This window comes from Gopherus flavomarginatus, chromosome 4, assembly GCF_025201925.1.
Source record: "Gopherus flavomarginatus isolate rGopFla2 chromosome 4, rGopFla2.mat.asm, whole genome shotgun sequence".
Taxonomy (NCBI): domain Eukaryota; kingdom Metazoa; phylum Chordata; order Testudines; family Testudinidae; genus Gopherus; species Gopherus flavomarginatus.
Window position 1 is genome coordinate 64,420,320 of NC_066620.1, and position 20,271 is coordinate 64,440,590.

Consider the following 20,271-nt stretch of genomic DNA (forward strand, 5'->3'; position numbering starts at 1 on the left):
GTCCCTTCACACCAACTGAGATGCCTTCAAACATCTTCACAAACTAGGTAGTGCTCACTAATCAAGTAGTCTTCAGGTGTAAGTCCAAAACTCATATTGAATCCAGTGGTCCAATCCACCTCAAAAAGGGAAAAGCTCCTAGGTTCCATCCCTTTCTCAAGTATGAAATTGATTTACTTGATGTAGAGCGCATAACCCTCTCACCCTCTGCCCTGTGGGCTAGAACCCACAAGGGAACACCAGACAAGAAAAGAGACTGGTCACCTAACAGGAATGACCACCCTCTTTCCAAAAAGCTAAAAACAACAACAAAAAACGGGATGTGACATTGTCTGATTAAAATATAACCATGATGCAAATCATTATTGCTACCACAGTTATATAATTGCAACGAACCTTATGCAAAGTATAACTTATGACCAGAAAGGGTTAAACAGCTTGCAGGCTGGATGACCCAAAGCCAACCTTTAAAGTCATGCAGAAAGGTATGGAAATGGTAATTAGGGCCATTCATGCTAAACAGGCTAGAACTTTGAAATGCAAACCTATATTGTTAGAAGTGATACTAATTGTGTGTATCTTAGGGTATGTCTACACTACAGGATTATTTTGATTTTACAGAAACCAGTTTTTTAAAACAGATTGTATAAAGCTGAGTGCACACGACCACATTAAGCACATTAATTCGGCGGTGTGCGTCCATGTACCGAGGCTAGCGTCGATTTCCTGAGCGTTGCACTGTTGGTGGCTATCCCATAGTTCCCACAGTCTCCCCCGCCCTTGGAATTCTGGGTTGAGATCCCAGTGCCTGATGGGGCAAAAAACATTGTCTCTGGTGGTTCTGGGTACAGCCAACCGTTTTGCGTCTTTTTTCCTAGGTGAACTGTGCAAACGCCATAGCACAACAAGCATGGACCCTGCTGAGCTCAAGACAGCAATGCTGAACCGGGACCTGCAAAGCCAGGCGAGGAGGCGGTGGCTACGGTAGCGCGGCGACGAGAGTGATGAGGACATGGACACAGAATTCTCTCAAACCGCGGGCCCCTGCGCTTTGGAGATCCTGCTGGTAATGGGGCAGGTTCTAGCCATTGAACGCCAATTTTGGGCCCGGGAAACAAGCACAGACTGGTGGGACCACATAGTGTTGCAGGTGTGGGACAATTCCCAGTGGCTGCGAAACTTTCACATGTGTAAGGGCACTTTCATGGAACTTTGTGACTTGCTTTCCCCTGCCCTGAAAAGCCAGAATACCAAGATGAGAGCAGCCCTCACAGTTGAGAAGCGAGTGGCAATAGCCCTCTGGAAGCTTGCAATGCCAGACAGCTATCGGTCAGTCGGGAATCAATTTGGAGTGGGAAAATCTACTGTGATGGCTACTGTGATGCAAGTAGCCAAAGCAATTACTAAGCTGCTGCTACGAAAGGTTGTGACTCTGGGAAATGTGCAGGTCATAGTGGATGGCTTTGCTGCAATGAGATTCCCTAACTGTGGTGGGGCAATAGATGGAACCCATATCTCTATCTTGGCACCGGAGCACCAGGGCACCCAGTACATAAACCGCAAGGGGTACTTTTCCATGGTGCTGCAAGCACTGGTGGATCACAAGGGATATTTCACCAACATCCACATGGGATGGCTGGGAAGGGTTCATGATGCTCGTGACTTCAGGAACACTACTCTGTTTAAACGGCTGCAGCAAGGGAATTACTTCCCAGACCAGAAAATAACAGTTGGGGATGTTGTAATGCCTGTTGTTATCCTGGGGGACCCAGCCTACCCCTTGATGCCATGGCTCATGAAGCCATACACAGGCAGCCTGGACAGTAATCTCATAGACTCACAGACTTTAGAGTCAGAAGGGACCAATGTGATCATCTAGTCTGACCTCCTGCACAAAGCAGGCCACAGAACCCTACCCATCCACTTCTATAACAAACCCCTAACCTATGTCCGAGTTACTGAAGTCTTCAAATTGTGGTTTGAAGACCTCAAGTTGCAGAGAATCCACCAGCAAGTGATCCATGCCCCATAACAAGTGACTCATGCCCCATAGTCAGGAGCTGTTCAACTACAGGCTGAGCAAGTGCAGAATGGTGGTAGAATGTGCATTTGTCCGTTTAAAGGCGCGCTGGAGCACATTACTGCCTTGCTCAGACCTCAGCCAAACCAATGTCCCCATTGTTATTGCTGCTTGCTGTGTGCTCTACAATCTCTGTGAGAGTAAGGGGGAGACCTTTATGGCAGGGTGGGAAGCTGAGGCAAATCACCTGGCCGCTGATTACACACAGCCAGACACTAGGGTGATTAGAAGAGCACACCAGGAAGCGGTGCGCATTACAGAAGCTTTGAAAACCAGTTTCATCACTGGCCAGGGTACAGTGTGACTGTTGTATTTGTTTCTCCTTGATGAAACCCCGCCCCCTTGCTTGACTCATTCCCTGTAAGCCACCTCCTCCTTCGATCACAGCTTGCTTTCTAAGGAAATAAAGTCACTCTCATTTAAAAATCATGTATTCTTTATTACGTAATTATAAAAAGAGGGAGAGAACTGACAAGGTAGCCTGGGTGGGGCTTGGGAGGAGAATAGTAGGGAAGGAAAAGGCCACTAAAAAAATGTCTCAATAATGAGAGCCTTTTGGTTGGACTATCCACTGGGGTGGAGTGGGCGGGTGCATGGAGCCTACCGCCATGAGTTCTTACTCGTCTGGTGGGTGAGGAGGCTAAGGAACATGGTGAAGGGGGAGAGTGGTTATATAGCGGCTGCAGTGGCATTCTGTGATCCTGCGCCGTTCCTGAAGCTCCACCATATGCCAGAGCATGTCAGTTTGATCACGCAGCAGCCCCAGAGTTGCATTTCGCCACCGCTGATCTTCCTGCCACCACCTCTCATCTCAAGCATCCCTCCTGTCCTCACGTTCGTCCCTCCTGTCCTCATGTTAGTCCCTCCTGTCCTCACGGTCACTGACATCTTTCCTGTACTTTGCTACCACGTCCTTCCACTCATTCAGACGAGCTCTTTCATTGCGGGTCACTTCCATGATTTCCGAAAACATTTCTTCTTGCGTCTTTTTTTTTCCACCGCTTTATCTGAGATAGCCTTCGGGACGGAGTAGGGAGGCTTGAATAATTTGCAGCTGCATGAGGGAGGGAAGAAAGGGAGAGAAGTATTTAAAAAGATACATTTTAGAGAATAATGGTCATACTTTTTCACGGTGAACAACACTATTCACCTTACATAGCACATGTGTTTTCATTACAAGGTCGCATTTTGAATCTTAATATTGAGTGCCTGCAGCTTTGGCGTTACAGATCACAGACACAGGTCCAAGCAGCAGAATTTGGCTTGCATGCGGCCATGGTAAGCCATTGTCTTTCGTCTTCTGCAGCCTTCATCCATTCAGCGCCCTCCTTTCCCAAATAGCAAGCGAAGTCCATTGAGTGCTGCTTCTTTCCTGTTAACGTGCAGCAGCAGAAACCACCCCATGGCTGGTATCATGGAAGATCACTGCTATATACCCGCCTTCCCCCCCACCCAACCGTGTGGCTGGTAGCAGGAAAGATCCCTGCTAGCCAAACGTGGAAAAGTTCAGAGCCAATCGCGTCCCCCTCCATTTCCCCCGCTTGGCTACCTGCAGGGAAGGATTTCTTTTAAGCCACAGGCAAACAGCCCAGTAGGAATGGCCATCTCTGTCCCCTTAATTAAATTCCTGAATTTCAGCCAGGTTACCGTGAACGATATCACTCTCCTGAGGATAACACAGCGAGATAAAGAATGGATGTTGCTTGAATGCCAGCAATCACCGGGACCATACGCAGCTAGGTTTTGTCATGCAATGATACCAGATTACTTGCTACATGCGTGGTGTGGTCAAGTGTCCTACCATGGAGGATGGAATAAAGCAGTGCTGCCCAGAGACCTTCTGCAAAGGTTTTTGGAGTACCTCCAGGAGAGCTTCATGGAGATGTCCCTGGAGGATTTCCATTCCATCCCCAGACATGTTAACAGACTTTTCCTGTAACTGTACTGGCCGCGAATGCATCCCAAGTCCTCAGGGCAAATTAATCATTAAAAAATGTTTGCTTTTAAACAATTTCTTATATTTACAAGGTACACTCACCAGAGGTCCCCTTCCATGGCTTCATTGTCTGAGATAGTTGCTTGGGAGGGCTGGGAGAGTAATTCCGTCAGGGTGAGAAAAAGCTCCTGGCTGTTGGGGAGAACAGAGTGCTGTATGCTCTCTACAAGCTAGTCCTCCTCTTCCCCATCTGCAGAATCCTCAGCCATGGCTGAGATTACCACCCCCACCTCAGAATCCATGGACAGGGGTTGGGTAGTGGTGGCGGACCCCCCTAGAATTGCATGCAACTCAGCATAGAAGCGGCATGTTTTTGGCCCTGCCCCGGACTTTCCATTTGCTTCTTTGGTTTTCTGGTAGGCTTGTCTGAGCTCCTTAACTTTCACACAGCACTGTACTGAGTCCCTGGTGTGGCCTCTCTCCATCATGGCCTTGGAAATTTTTTCAAATGTTTTTTCATTTCGTCTTTTGGAACGGAGTTCTGTTAGCACAGAATCCTCTCCCCATATAGCGATCAGATCCAGTACCTCCCGTGCGGTCCATGCTGGAGCTCTTTTTCGATTCTAAGGAGACTGCATTGTTACCTGTGCTGATGAGCTCTGCGTGGTCACCTGTGCTGGTGAGCTCTCCAAGCTGGCCAAACAGGAAATGAAATTCAAAAGTTCACGGGGCTTTTCCTGTCTACCTGGCCAGTGCATCCGAGTTCAGATTGCTTTCCAGAGCGGTCACAATGGTGCACTGTGGGATACTGCCCGGAGGCCAATAACGTCGATTTGCGGCCACTACTAACCCTAATCCAACATGGCAATACCGATGTCAGCGCTACTCCTCTCGTCGGGGAGGAGTACAGAAACCGGTTTAAAGAGCACTTCATATCGATAAAAAGGGCCTCGTTGTGTGGACGGGTGCAGGGTTAAATCGGTTTAACGCTGCTAAATTCGATTTAAACGCGTAGTGTAAACCAGGCCTTAGAGTGTAAACAGACAGTTCCTGTCTGTCACTATAGCTACTAATTCAGAGATCAAAAGGGAATATTAACATTTAGATGAATCTTGGGTAAAATAATGTCATTGTCTATATGTCTCTTTGAAGTTTGTAATAGACTGCCTAATGGATAAATTATCCTATGTTAATTTGTGTAACTAATTACTGGTGGTGTTTAGAAAACAGAAGGTTACATAAAAAGCCTATTGTTTACCCAGGACTGTATGGTCAAATGGATGCTAGAAAACTGTATAGAAGACCATTGGGTCCTGATTCTGTCATCCCAGATCTGCTTGAGGTTTCATATAGGAGAAGCTTAAGCCATAAGGACTGAGATTTTGGTAAGCTCAGAGAGCTGATAGGTAAGGTCCCATGGGAATCAAGACTGAGGGGAAAAACAACTGAGGAGAGTTGGCAGTTTTTCAAAGGGACGCTATTAAGGGCCCAAAAGCAAGCTATTCCGATGGTTAGGAAAGATAGAAAATGTGGCAAAAGACCACCTTGGCTTAACCACAAGATCTTGCGTGACCTACAAAATAAAAAGGCATCATATAAAAAATGGAAACTAGGTCAGATTACAAAGGATGAATATAGGCAAATAACACAGGAATGCAGAGGCAAGATTAGAAAGGCAAAGGCACAAAATGAACTCAAACTAGCTATGGGAATAAAGGGAAACAAGAAGACTTTTTATCAATACATTAGAAGCAAGAGGAAGACCAAGGACAGAGTAGGCCCACTGCTCAGTAAGGAGGGGGAAACAGTAACGGGAGACTTGGAAATGGCAGAGATGCTTAATGACTTCTTTGTTTTGGTCTTCACTGAGAAGTCTGAAGGAATGTCTAATATAGTGAATCCTTACGGGAGGAGGGTAGGTTTAGAAGATAAAATAAAAAAAAAGTAAAAAATCACTTAGAAAAGTTAGATGCCTGCAAGTCACCAGGGCCTGATGAAATGCATCCTAGAATACTCAAGGAGTTAATAGAAGAGGTATCTGAGCCTCTAGCTATTATCTTTGGGAAATCATGGGAGACGGGGGAGATTCCAGAAGACTGGAAAAGGGCAAATATAGTGCCCATCTATAAAAAGAGAAATAAAAACAACCCAGGAAACTACAGACCAGTTAATTTAACTTCTGTGCCAGGGAAGATAATGGAGCAGGTAATTAAAGAAATCATCTGCAAACACTTGGAAGGTGGTAAGGTGATAGGAAATAGCCAGCATGGATTTGTAAAGAACAAATCGTGTCAAACTAATCTGATAGCGTTCTTTGATAGGATAACGAGCCTTGTGGATAAGGGAGAAGCGGTGGATGTGATATACCTAGACTTTAGTAAGGCATTTGATACGGTTTCGCATGATATTCTTATAGATAAACTAGGAAAGTAAAATTTAGATGGGGCTACTATAAGGTGGGTGCATAACTGGCTGGATAACCGTACTCAAAGAGTAGTTGTTAATGGCTCCCAATCCTGCTGGAAAGGTATAACAAGTGGGGTTCCGCAGGGGTCTGTTTTGGGACCGGTTCTGTTCAATATCTTCATCAACGATTTAGATGTTGGCATAGAAAGTACGCTTATTAAGTTTGCGGACGATACCAAACTGGGAGGGACTGCAACTGCTTTGGAGGACAGGGTCAAAATTCAAAATGATCAGGACAAGTTGGAGAAATGGTCTGAGGTAAACAGGATGAAGTTCAATAAAGATAAATGCAAAGTGCTCCACTTAGGAAGGAACAATCAGTATCACACATACAGAATGGGAAGAGACTGTCTAGGAAGGAGTATGGCAGAAAGAGATCTAGGGGTCATAGTAGACCACAAGCTTAATATGAGTCAACAGTGTGATGCTGTTGCAAAGAAAGCAAACGTGATTCTGGAATGCATTAACAGGTGTGTTGTAAACAAGACACGAGAAGTCATTCTTCCGCTTTACTCTGCGCTGGTCAGGCCTCAGCTGGAGTATTGTGTCCAGTTCTGGGCACCGCATTTCAAGAAAGATGTGGAGAAATTGGAGAGGGTCCAGAGAAGAGCAACAAGAAAGATTAAAGGTCTTGAGAACATGACCTATGAAGGAAGGCTGAAGGAATTGGATTTGTTTAGTTTGGAAAAGAGAAGACTGAGAGGGGATATGATAGCAGTTTTCAGGTATCTAAAAGGGTGTCATCAGGAGGAGGGAGAAAACTTGTTCACCTTAGCCTCCAATGATAGAACAAGAAGCAGTGGGCTTAAACTGCAGCAAGGGAGATTTAGGTTGGACATTAGGAAAAAGTTCCTAACTGTCAGGGTAGTTAAACACTGGAAAAGATTGCCTAGGGAAGTTGTGGAATCTCCATCTCTGGAGATATTTAAGAGTAGGTTAGATAAATGTCTATTAGGGACGGTCTAGACAATATTTGGTCCTGCCATGAGGGCAGGGGACTGGACTCGATGACCTCTCGAGGTCCCTTCCAGTCCTGGAGTCTATGAGTCTATGAGATCCCAGTCCTAAACTGGAATGCCCTGAAATGATATTGAACCATAACCTATGAACTAAATTCTAAAGGAACTCTTTGCAGCTACAAAGCTCACCATATCTGCTATGAATTTGAACCTCAAGAATTAAACTCATGTCTGTATGTATGTATATTGATCTTTTAACCATTCTCTCTCTCTCATTTTTTAATAAATTTTAGTTTAGTTAATAAGAATTGGCTGTATGCGTTTATTTGGGTAAGATCTGAAACATTCATTAACCTGGGAGGTAATACGCCCGATCCTTTGGGATTGGTAGAACCTTTTTCTTTTCTATGATGAAACAAGATTTTCAGAAATCATCATATTTGACTTAGGTACCTGGATGGAGGCCTGAGGCTGGATCACTTTAAGGGAACAGTGTTGTCTGGACTTCTGAGTAACCAGTAAGGTATAAACAGAAGCTTTTTATCCTGGCTTGATAAATCTAAGTATTGGAATATCCACCAGCTTTTGGAGGATTGTCTGCCCCATTCTTTGCAGTTGACCCTAACTGGAACCCCAGTCACACGGGATAAAAACCCCAAAGCCTTTCCAGGTCTCCATTTAGTTCCATGAGTTCTAGCTTCTCCCGTGAACAAGGGGAACTCTCAGGTTTAGATGATCATAATGCTGAGCCAGATAGCAGGAAAGGTTATTTCCTCCACGCATGTTTGAATCCATGGGGAAGAATGTAGTGACCACCACTGAGATCATTAGCCAGCATGTCAAACAAAGAGGATAAGCAGGCTAAAGCCAAGAGCGAATACCTTCCATCCAAAATTAAAACAGAATTTGATTTGCTGTCTTACTATATTCACCCTTCAAAGAAGTTAATAAATGGGAAACTCCTGATGCAAGAGAAGCTCATTTCGGAAACCTTGACATTCTAGAAGGATCCTAGAACCCAAAGATTTTCTGTTCATCCTCCCTATAGTTGATGCAGCAGTGGCAACCTTGGCAAAGGACTTGGTAATCCAAATGAAGAAAAATCATTGTTAAAGCAGAAGGAACAAAATTTCCCCCACTAAGCAAGCCTGGAGGGTAACTGAATTGGGGAGGCATCCTCCAGCTTTCCTCTTCATTTGTGAGGGTTTTTCTGTCATGTTGGATCTTAGCTCAGGAGAAGAGACGTTGCATGCAAGAGACCCGGGTACCCCAAAAAGAAAGAAAGACTTAAGATAAAAGTATTTTGACTCAGAACATTTAAAAGTTTTAATTTGCTGTGTAGTATGGTGCAACAAATGTAAATAATACTGACACTGCCAGCAGGCTGAATGAACAGAAACTTTTCCCAAAAGAGGGAGTGAAATTTACTTGATGTGGTCAATAGGTCTGGTCATACATGGTGTAGATGCAGTGCAGAGGAAAACCCATTACTGGAATGGCAAGCATAGTTATAATATGGAAAACATTGTTCTAGAACAGTCTTGAGCATCTGAACTTATTGAAGATACAACTCTAACTGAAAGAAGAAGCCAGTGTGGAGCTGCCAGGATATATTCCTTTGAAATGAACAGGAGTACTTGTGGCATCTTAGAGACTAACAAATTTATTTGAGCATAAGTTTTCATGGGCTACAGCCCATTTCATCGGATGCTGTAGCCCACGAAAAATTATGCTCAAATAAATTTGTTAGTCTCTAAGGTGCCACAAGTACTCCGTTCTTTTTGTGGATACAGACTAACATGGCTGCTACTCTGAAACCTGTCCTTTGAAATGGAATTGTATTGCCACTTTAATCAGTACTCAAGGAAGTGAATGTATTTAGATGGCAATACCTGCATAATGTAGTTACATTCTAAAAGCTCCATTTTTGGATTAAGGTTTAGTTTCATGTATGTATATGCTGCTTCAAAGTTTCTGTCATATAAATTCTGTAAAATATCAGCTTCTTGAGGCGTACGTTTCTTTAGCCACGCCTGCAAAATAAAAAAGCATAAAATTTGTCTACCTACAAAGTACAACAAAATAAAAATAAGTAATACCTTTCTCCTCAGTCTTAATCTTACTTGTAAAATTGGTCTCCAGCTGAGGGCAGAAGAACTGATATAGACCATGCCCATTCTAGAAACTGTTGCGGGAGAGGCATTCTCAATGTTGTGAACCTCAAATAACAGTTTACACGTAGGAGACATAGGAATTCTGTCACCATTAGCTAGAGTCAGAGTCTTGTTATCATCCAAAACAGAATTTAAATTCTCAATCCAAATTGCATCCACGGGGCCATCTAAAATCAGAAAGATATTCTCACCTGGAAACAATCGAAACAGAAATAATTCACATTTTTACATCAAAATGGTAGCAAAATATATTCAAAAGGAGGATATTTTAAATAGCTACGCTATATGTATAAAAGTGTTACTCACTTATAGTAAAGGAACATTATTTACCCATACAGTAAGTGGAATTCTTTGATGTGCTATCCATATGCATATTCCACTTATGATGTGCAGGCACTGTAGACCAGTCTTTTGGCCAGCAATACTTGTTATGGCCACACATATATGGCGAGTGTCCTCATGCCCCACACCAAGGGCATAGAAGAGCAGAATGGGTCAGCCATCACACAGTTTCCTCTTAGCACTTCAGATGAAAGAGGACAAAAAAGGAGACCAATTTTCTGATCAATTAAGTGCACTTGATATAGATCTTTAATGCTCTTCAAAATTCTAAAGTGTGCCACAGCTTTTCTGTCAGGTGCTATGGCTTTGAACAGAATGAAGGGAGGACAATCTCCTGTGAGGCACTGAATGGTGAATTAATCTTAGGCAAGCACAATCCTCGGATTCTTAGTATCACCTTGTTGTCATGGAATACACAGTGGGATTCCTGCATGGATAAAACTGCCAGTTCAGAAACTCGTCTAGCAGGTCTGAGGGTGACCAGAAAACAATTTTTGATAGATAGGCAGAATGGAGATATTGATGTCAGAGGCTCAAAACGGTTAGGGCTTTTAACAGCAATGATAGGTCCCACTTAGGAAAGAAAGATCTAACCACAGGTTTAGCCAGTCTGACTGCTCTGAGACATCTGGATACTCAAGGCTCTCTGTCAAGGAAACAGAAGAATCCTGCAAATAGGACACTACTTGTAGCTGACATCTGGCGCTATGAAGCTGGGCTGAAGACCCTGGTCTGTGCCTTCCCTGAAGAAAGTAAAGGGGAAAAAAAGGGGATAGCAGGATCCTTAGCAATTTTGTTGTATTCTTGATACTATTAGTTAACTTAGCCCAGATGGAGGAGTAGGCCTGACACTGACCTTTGGTATGACTGTGAATTTCAGGGAGAAGAGTACTAGTGGAGGTACAGAGAGAAGCATATCCCAATGATGCTTGATGGTAACATACCATAACCAGCCCCGCATACACCAAAGATGTAGTCTGATATTTGTGCTCTTACAACTTGCATACCTGCTTATTCATTTTCTCTTCCCAGAGGTTTCACCTTCTTCTCTGATCATATCCCGGAAGGATAAGTGCAGAAGGACAGCTATCTCAGTTGAGGATTTAGAATGCTGGTACTTGCCTTTAGGTTTGTCCTCTACCACCTACTCAGGCTGGATTCGGATTATGGATGCAACCTTTTTGCACCAGGGTTCAAACATTTCTGGAGGGAAAAACTTTTGCTTCGTATCTTTTTCTTGGCGTGCTCAGAGCGTGAACCTGAGAACTCCCCTTCCTCAGTGGAGGAGGAGGTGTTTGAGTCAGAGGACTCAGGTTATTTTATACCTTTTAGCACACAAGAAGCACAGGGTCAGACCAATGATCCATCTTGACCAGTACGCTGTCTTCCGACAGTGGCCATTGCCAGGTGCTTCAGAGGGAATGAACAGAACAAGCGATCATCAAGTGATCCATCCCCTGTCCTCCAGTCCCAGTTTCTGGCAATCAGAGGCTAGGGATATCCAAAGCAGGGGGTTGCATCTCTGACCAGCTTGACTAATAGCCATTGATGGACCTTTCCTTCAGGAACTTATCTACCCCATTATACTCTTGGCCTTTACATCACTTGGCAATGAGTTCTACAGGTTGACTACGCATTGTGCGAAGTACTTCCTTTTGTTTGTTTTAAACTGCTGCCTATTAATTTCATTGGTTGACCCCTAGTTCTTGTGTTATGTGAAAGAGTAAATGATAGTTTCTTATCACTTTCTCCACACAATTCATGATTTTATAGACCTCTATCATATTCCCTCTTAGTTGTCTCTTTTCCAAGCTGAAAAGTCCCAGTCTTTTTCATCTCTCCTCATATGGAATCTGTTCCATATCTTTAATCATTTTGTTGCCCTTCTCCATATCTTTTTAAATTCTAATATATCTTTTTTGAGATGAACTGCATGCAGTATTCAAGGTGTGGGCAAACCCTGGATTTATATAGTAGCATTATGATATTTTCTGCATTATTATCTATCCCTTTCCTAATGATCACTAACATTCTGTTAGCTTTTCTGACTGCCACTGCACACTCAGTGGATGTTTTCAGCTAACTATACACAATGACTCCAAGATTTCCTTTTTTGAGTGGTAACAGCTAATTTAGATCCATCATTTTGCATTTATAGTTGGGATTACATTTTCCAAATGCATTACATTGCATTTATCATCACTGAATTTCATCTGCCATTTTGTTGCCCAGTCATCCATTTTTGTGAGATCCCTTTGTAACGCTTTGCAGTCAGGTTTGGACTTCACTATCTTGAGTAATTTTGCAACATCTGCAAATTTTGCTACCTCACTATTTATCCCTTTTTCCAGATCATTTATGAGTATGTTAAACAGCACTAGTCCCGGTACAGATACCTGGGGGACACCACTATTTATCTCTCTCCATTCTGAAAACTATTTACTTCTGCCCTTTTTGTCCTGTCTTTTAACCAGTTACTAATCCATGAAAGGACCTTTCCTCTTATCCCATGACAGCTTACTTTGCTTAAGAGCTTCTGGTGAGGGACCTTGTCAAAAGCTTTCTGAAAGTTCAAGTCCACTATATCCACTGGATCACCCTTGTCCACATGCTTGTTGACCCCCTCAGAGAACTCTAATAGTTTGATGAAGAATGATTTCCCTTTACAAAAGCCATGTTGACTCTTCCCCAACATATCATGTTGATGCATGTGTCTGATAATTCTGTTTTTTTCTATAGTTTCAACTAATTTGCCTGGTACTGAAATTAGGCTCACTGATCTGTAATTGCCAGGATCACGTCCGGAGATTTTTTCAAAAATTAGTGTCACATTAGCTATCTGCCAGTCATATAGTACACAAACTGATAATTTGCAGTCCCAAACTGTAAACTGGCCGACTAATAAGATTTTTGACTAAAGAAATCTCATTGCTTTGGCTCCCAGTCTTTTGGCGTGGTTTTGAATTGTTGCCTGGGATTCTTATTTGCAGCTATCACCACAAGGGAACCATGCACCAGGTAGGAATAAAAGAGTTCATCTCTCTTAGAGGGAATGTGATATGTGTCTCGTTTTCAGGACACTGAAGCTGCAGAAGTGGGAATCTGCCAAAGAATTTTTGCAGAGTCTATAATGGTCTCATGAAACAGAGATGGTCCAGCCCCCTTTAAGGGTAGTAGAAATAGTGGTACTGGAGCATGTGCTGAAGGCTTCAGTACCAGAGCAGCAGAAGTAGATAGCACCAGAGCTGGAGTTACAGTAGCTGGTAACAAGCTTGGTGAGAAGGAAACATGAGATGACACTGTATTAGACACTATTTTCACCTGGTGTTTCAGTGTTGAGGCCACATGGGGCAGCAAAATCTCTCTTGAGGTGGAACAGTGCATTTGAAGCCATTTTCTTTTCTGAGGAGAGTCTAATTGGAGAGCTGCCTCTCATTTTCTTACCATGCCCCTTCTTAACAGCAGGAACACTATCAGTCTTTCTCAGATTCTGGGCTAAAGAAGCAGCTGATGGGATTTCAGATGTTGTAGACCTCTTGTTCACTGGTGCACTCCTATAACTTATCAGGTCATAAATAGAGGGGTCAAAGGACCCCATGCTCTGAAGATGGTTTCATGGATCTGCCCATTAAAAATATTTGGAGATGAGCCTCCCTAGATTTTCAGTTCCTATGAGTAAAGTGCCTATAAATTATACAGTTGTCATGGATGTGCAATTCTCCCAAACAAAATAAGCACTTTAGATGCCCACTATTCGAAAGCATTTCTTATAACTGAGAGACTTAAAAGAGGTCATCTCAGTATCAAGAGTAACGATAATTTCCTGGTAAAATATAAACCTAGGTTAAATACAAACAACATACCAAATGGGCAACAAGCTAACTACTACTGACTATAAAATTTCTATACAAAGATAGAGAAAAAGATACAGGAGTTCACTGAAGCCACAGACTGAACTGCTTTGTCTTGAAGCCAGGAGGCGGTGAGAATACCTGAATAGTGGTTGGCCTGCTCGGACCTTTTATGTTCTCAGTGTGGAGCAACAGGAAACTCAGAGTGGATGCTCAGCCACAAAGGGCACTCATGGCCATAAAGACTCCAATGTCAGATGTATGAGATGCATGCACACCCTAAGTTGATATGCATATTGACAATCAGTAAAAGGAGAACTCTTGTCTTCTAGTAGCATTGACTTGATAAAGCCCCACTGTAGGAGTTGAATACCTAGCCAGGGAACCAATTCTGAAGCAGTAGCTGGCAGTGGGGGGGTAGATGCCTGTCTCCTAACCCCACATCCCAAGGCAATTATAAATAACTCACACTTTTAACTGTTTCTCTCTGCCTCTTGCAGCCCAATAGATTTGGGCTCTGAAGTTAAAGGGAAGGAAAAGCAAGGGTCAGTGTGGCTTCTTAAAGGAATACAATCAGCAAACAAGAGTTACTGTAAGTAAGAAACTTCATTCTCTTCCACCTGGCACTGCACCCACAGTTCCACTATAGCAGACTGGATGGCACTGAACTTGGCTGAGAAGCAGAGCTGGCTCTGGCTTTTTTGCAGCCCCAAGCAAAACAAAAAACCAAAAAAAAATAAAAAACCTGCATGGGGGCCAGAGCAGCAAAGGAGTGGGGGGGAACAAACCTGCCTGCCGAAGCAGCAAAAGGGGAGGGGTCGCAAAACAAATCGCCCGGTCAGCCGGAGCAGCGAAGGGTGGGGGGGGGGGTGAAACCTGCCGGCCAGTCAGAGCGACAGGGGGGTGCGCGTGAAACAAACCGTCTGGCTGGAGCAGCGAAGGGAAGAAAAAACAAAAAACAAAAAAGAAAAAAAATACTTGTCTAAGCAGAGTCAGGATGAGCGCTACCCTGACATCTGGTGGTGAATTGTAGGGAATGTGGAAAGAATTCCAAGAATTTCAAAGAATGGGGAAAGATTTGCATTGGCATCCACCCTCCACTTAGCATAAGCCCACAGCAGACTGGGATGGTTATTTTAACAGCTCTGGGATCCCCAATTTCTTTGTTATTGGGGCAGGAAAAGTTTGTCACCCTGATTGTGTGAATGGGGAGCGGTGGGACTGCTTTGTGACAGAGATGACTCAACCTCAGTTGGGTGGTACTTGCTAAACCTGGGACATGGGTTCCAAAACCCCATGAAGGGAGAGAGGTTGGGGACTGGTGTGTGTACCTGATGGTATGGGCCCCTTGTGAGGGCCTAGAACACCCATTGCACATCCTCCTCTCTCCACTGCGGAATGTCAGAGGTGATTTTTTATTCCCTTAAGAATCCAGATACAGGTTACTGAGCTGAACTCACTTTTGGCTAATGGTGCACTAGCACTGGGGCTCCCCTACTATGAGCTGAAATCACTAAAGAGCTGAAATTACTGAGCTGAGAGCAATGAGTACTGTGCTAACTAGTGGGGGAGCTTGAAGCTATACTGTGGAACAGAGCAGCTGGTGGAGTGGAGCAGTTTGTGGGGACAGCTGGAGCGGATCACGGGACAGCTGGTGGAGCAGAGCGGCTGGCAGAGCGGAGTAGCTGTGGGACGGGTGGAGCGGCCCACAGAGCGAGCGGAGCCGAGCAGTTTGTAGGGACAACTGGAGCAGCTCACGGGACAGCTGGTGGAGCAGAGTGGAGCAGCTGGTAAAGCGGAGCAGTTCGTGGAGAAGGTGGGAGCAGAACCCATGGAGAGGCAGGGCAGTTGGCCCTGGACCACGTAAGGTGCCCCCTTCTACCCAGGCTGGAGGGAGGGACCTCTGCAGATAGACTCTCGAACTTTGGGGCTGCACTGACCCAGGACAGAGACTTTTGGATTGTGGGACTTTTGGGACTGTGGGTGATTTGGGGGTTGCTGGACTCAAGAGCCCAGGAAAGAGGACACAGCCCAATTTCCTGGGGTGGGTCTTTGCTCACGGTTTGGTCTATGAACTCTAGTTGAGGTGTTTTCCCAATTTAGTGTTTGTTATTTATCTCATGTATTAAACCTTTTCTGCTACATCGAGACTCTGTACTTGCGAGAGGGGAAGCATTGCTTCATTGAGGCGCCTAGGGGTGTGTGTAAGATTTTCCCAGGTCACTGGGTGGGGGCTCGAGCTGGTTTGGCATTGGGTTATTGAAACGGAACCCCTGGATACTGAACCCGGCCCTTGTTGCTGCCAACTCAGAGGGGCAGAAGGGTTACACTTGTGGGGCAGCAGGTGCAGGGGGACTCCCAACCCTGCAGACCCCGGGCAGCGGAGTGAACACTCCAGCTAGCTGGGGTCGGGGGAGAAGGGAGGCGGCCAGGGCTTCCTTAAGGGGGCGCTCACCTTGCAGCCCCTCCCGCCGCGCCACCTGCCAGGAGGGCTCCGCGCCGCTCCGGTGGGCGGGCAAGGAGGGAAGAGGCTGCCATGCCGGGCTTGCTGCAGACCTGGCACCGCTCCCAGCAGCTCCCCTCCTCCGCCCCCTACAGGGTGGCAGGAGCAGCAAACCAAAAAGAAAAAAAGCTGCAGGGGCGGCGGAAGCGGCGAAGCGCCAAAAAAATAAAATAAATAAAATAAAAGGATTGGGCGGAATGTCGCCCCTTGGAATCTGCCCCAAGCACCAACTTGCTCGGCTGGTGCCTGGAGCTGGCCCTGCTGAGAAGCACAGCTACTGTAAATCAACAGCGATTTAAACACCTTTCTCCCGAAACCAAGTATCTGCCTTCATACAATATCCTAAACAGTTCTAAAGGCCAAAATTTTCAAACGTGGGTGCCTAAAATAAGGAAACTTATCTACATTTAGGCAGCTAAATAAAAGTGGCCTGGTTTTTATAGCTGTGGATTACTCGCAGCTTCCGCTTCAGTCAACAAGAGCTGTGGGTGCTCAGGAACTCTAAAAAATCGGAGCACTTTTATTTAGGTGAATATATATGGATGTAGCTGCCTAATTTTAGGCACCCAAGCTTGAAAATGTTGGCTTGTATTTCTGTCTTTGATATTACTGTTAATTCCAAATTCTAAAACGAAAGTTGCAGAAACTAAGATTCACTTCCTCCGCCAAAAATATTTAATTTCAGTTAGAGATCAAAAAACATATTATTAGGAATAGCAGTTTTGCAACCACAGACCCTATTAAAGCAACTAACATTAAAATAGAAAGTACATTATTTTAAAGCCACTAAAACTAATCCATACAAATCTTGATTATAATTTTACAAAAGCAAAGCATAATTCATATTAACAGCGCTGAACTGGAAAACTGAAGTGACTAGGCCTCTGAAGCCAATAATAATTGGAGATATACCAATCTCCTAGAACTGGAAGGGACCAAGGTCATCAAGTTTAGCCCCCTGCCTTCACTAGCAGGACCAAGTACTGATTTTTGCCCTAGATCCCTATGTGGCCCTTTCAAGGATTGAACTTCCAATCCTGGATTTAGCAGGCCAATGCTCAAACCACTGAGCTATCCCTCCACTCTGATAGTGCCATTGTCATGACTCTGCTCACTCATTCCTATGGCAACAGGGCTGCAAAAGGGCTCTCTGCTGCTGCAGGAGCCATTGAGCAGCAGAGTGGCCTCTCCTACAGCCAGTGGGCTCATCCTCTGCCTCCTCACACAGCCAGCTGGAGGCCTCTGCTCTGTTATCCCAACCTTTGCATGGATCTCATGTATCTCACGCTGGGAGACAAGGAAGGGATTTGGATAATGCAGAGCTTCGGATAATAGGGTTTCGGATAAACAGGAGTATGCAGTATATAAAAAGGAGAGATCCTGGGAGTTAGTTGGGAATGAACAGAGCTGCAGTCACTTTTCCAGTCTCCAGATAGGTTTGGTAACTATAGCCTTCCTTTCTGTGTTGTGCTTTATTAATATTTATTAGATCAAAGATTGCTAGTCAAAGATTCGTTCAGCCAGATTATTTGACCTCTTATTAATAACAGACCTGAACTCAAATCCCTCATCATAACTATATTTCTTCATTCAAGAGAGAGTATGTTACCACATTTTCAAATAGATACTTTTTTAGAACAGCACATATGAGATACTCTGATTACAACATATATAATATATTTGCATACCCTTTTTAGCTTTTAGTGTTTTCCTCCACAGTGTAGAAAAGATTCCATCTGTCCAGTCATTAGTTGCAGTATCGAGTTTGCCAAACATTTGAGGAGCAGTAATAGCTTTTGGGTTCATACGCATTTCTCTATGAGGACACCCACACTCTGTCATTGACTTCATCAACATAGTTATAACTGTTGTTTTTCCAGATCCACTGGGTCCAAGTATCATCAACCCATGGCGTACCTTATAAGTTTCATATAACTAACAAGAAAAAAGTGAACAATTTTGAAAAATATCATGCCTATTTAAAAAAGCTATTTTTCTCAGATTTAATCATATGAGCCATAGACAATATTTATAGAATTACATTTAAAGAGAAGACACCTATTTGATAGTAATTAGAAAGCTTTACAGATGAAGTACAAACTTTAAAATTACAATGCTTCAAATATATTCGTAATTGCTACTCTTTGTATACTGCTACTGATTAACCTGTAGCTCTAAACTGATGAAAACCAAATGTGTTTATTGTGAAACTTAGTTTCTTAAGGGGATTCCTGTCTGACCTCTTCAGAGCAGCTTAAAAATAATTTTATTATAACATATTTTTAAAAGATGTTTCATGCTATTCACAGAGAAAAATGAATGCTAATACAAATAAGGTATAGCAAGACAATGGTTACCCATTGCAGTTCTAAATAATGTGAAGTACACATAAACAAAGAATACCTCCAGTTTTGTATTCTGGTGATCATGGGAATTTCTGTTATCACAGGGAGATTTCAATGTCCAAAACAGCTGGATTTAACCTAAGGCTCCCCCCCTGCCCCGCCTCGGTTTGGATATACCACATGATGGTAATACTAGCCTTTATATCAACAATATTAACTCAATACTTGTTTACCTTTCAATATTCTGTGTGGGGTAGCATTCATTGCTTGAGACTTAATTTTATCCCTAATTCTTTAAAATAGGACAATGTGTCATCCATCTTGGAACTAAAATAAAACTCTTTTAAAGACCTAGCCAAAATACTGGCCTGAACTTCAGGGCCAAAGGTCAACTAAATAGCCAGTAAAGGTATTTTATCATAGTCATAGTCACATTGTAAATACTGAATCTGAGACACCATAAATTGCCTGGGACTCAAGCCCTTTTGTCCATATTCCTTAAGAGGCTACCTTAAAATCTCAAGAAGAAGAGTTTCTCTGTGAGATAGTCTCAGTCATAGCTACTCATAGGAGCCTGAAAAGGGAAAATTACTTATTCTATAATTTACTTTCAAGTGGCAGCATCTCTCACAATTTATTATGAATGGGCTATCCCTTTTCCCTGTGGAATTTGGCAGTGGTACAATTTTGCTTCCAAGCGTTCTTGGAGAGTTATTCCCAAGCTGTAGAGATAGTCATATAGCTGTCAGTTAAGAACATTATTCACTTTAAAATTGAATTAACTTTTACCTACATACATAATTCATACTCCAAAAAAAAAGAATCAATTACCAAGGTAGACTTAATCATGGGGGATGTTACCACTAGAGAGGAAATTATTGGGTAAGAAACTTTCCACTCTAGCACATAGTATCCCCCACAGTCTGTGACAAATAAAAAGAAGTGAGCAGTGAATTATATGAGTTGAGAAGGAAAGAGACATTTTGGATATCCAGAGCACATGGCATATTGGGTAAAAGAAGGCAAAGAAGGAGCCCAATCTTCTTTTCAAGATGGTGTGCTTGAGACAGATCTTTAGTGGTCTAAGAACACCCAGATTATGCAATAGCTTTCTGTACAATGCTGTGGCTTTTAGATAAAATAAGGGAAGGTCCTCCTGACAGGCATGGAAAGATGTATTCACTTTTGGCAAAAAAGATCTTGGGTCTTATCCCGTTATCATAGAACACATAATGAGGTTCCTGCATGGATAAAGCTGCCAACTCCTAAACTCATCTAGTAGGCATGATAGCAACCAAGAAATAGTTGTAGGTCCCATTCAGAAAAGACTGGTCTGACTGGAAACTACCACTGAACAGACACAAGGGGTCAGAACTCTTGCAAGCTTCGTCATGCATCCGACGAAGTGAGTATTCACCCACGAAAGCTCATGCTCCAATACATCTGTTAGTTAATAAGGTGCCACAGGACTCTTTGCTGCTTTTACAGATCCAGACTAACACAGCTACCCTCTGATACCTACAAGCTGAGAGAGATGGATTCTTCAACAACAGGGGATGAAGTCTTTGGGAACTGAATATAGTTGAGAAACCAGATAAGGTAAAGGCAGCAAAGA

The 20,271-nt window shown here is 43.5% G+C and overlaps 1 protein-coding gene across 1 annotated transcript in view; it reads right to left on the bottom strand.

Moving 5' to 3' along the window:
* DNAH8 (dynein axonemal heavy chain 8) overlaps positions 1-20,271 on the bottom strand; it is a 593,210-nt gene that overhangs the window by 198,904 nt on the left and 374,035 nt on the right. Inside the window, exons 51-53 of the mRNA XM_050948396.1 lie at positions 18,000-18,246; positions 9,565-9,806; positions 9,334-9,474 (exon numbers count right to left, since the gene is read on the bottom strand). Coding sequence (XP_050804353.1) covers positions 9,334-9,474; positions 9,565-9,806; positions 18,000-18,246 — 630 coding nt within the window. The remainder of the gene's footprint in view (positions 1-9,333; positions 9,475-9,564; positions 9,807-17,999; positions 18,247-20,271) is intronic.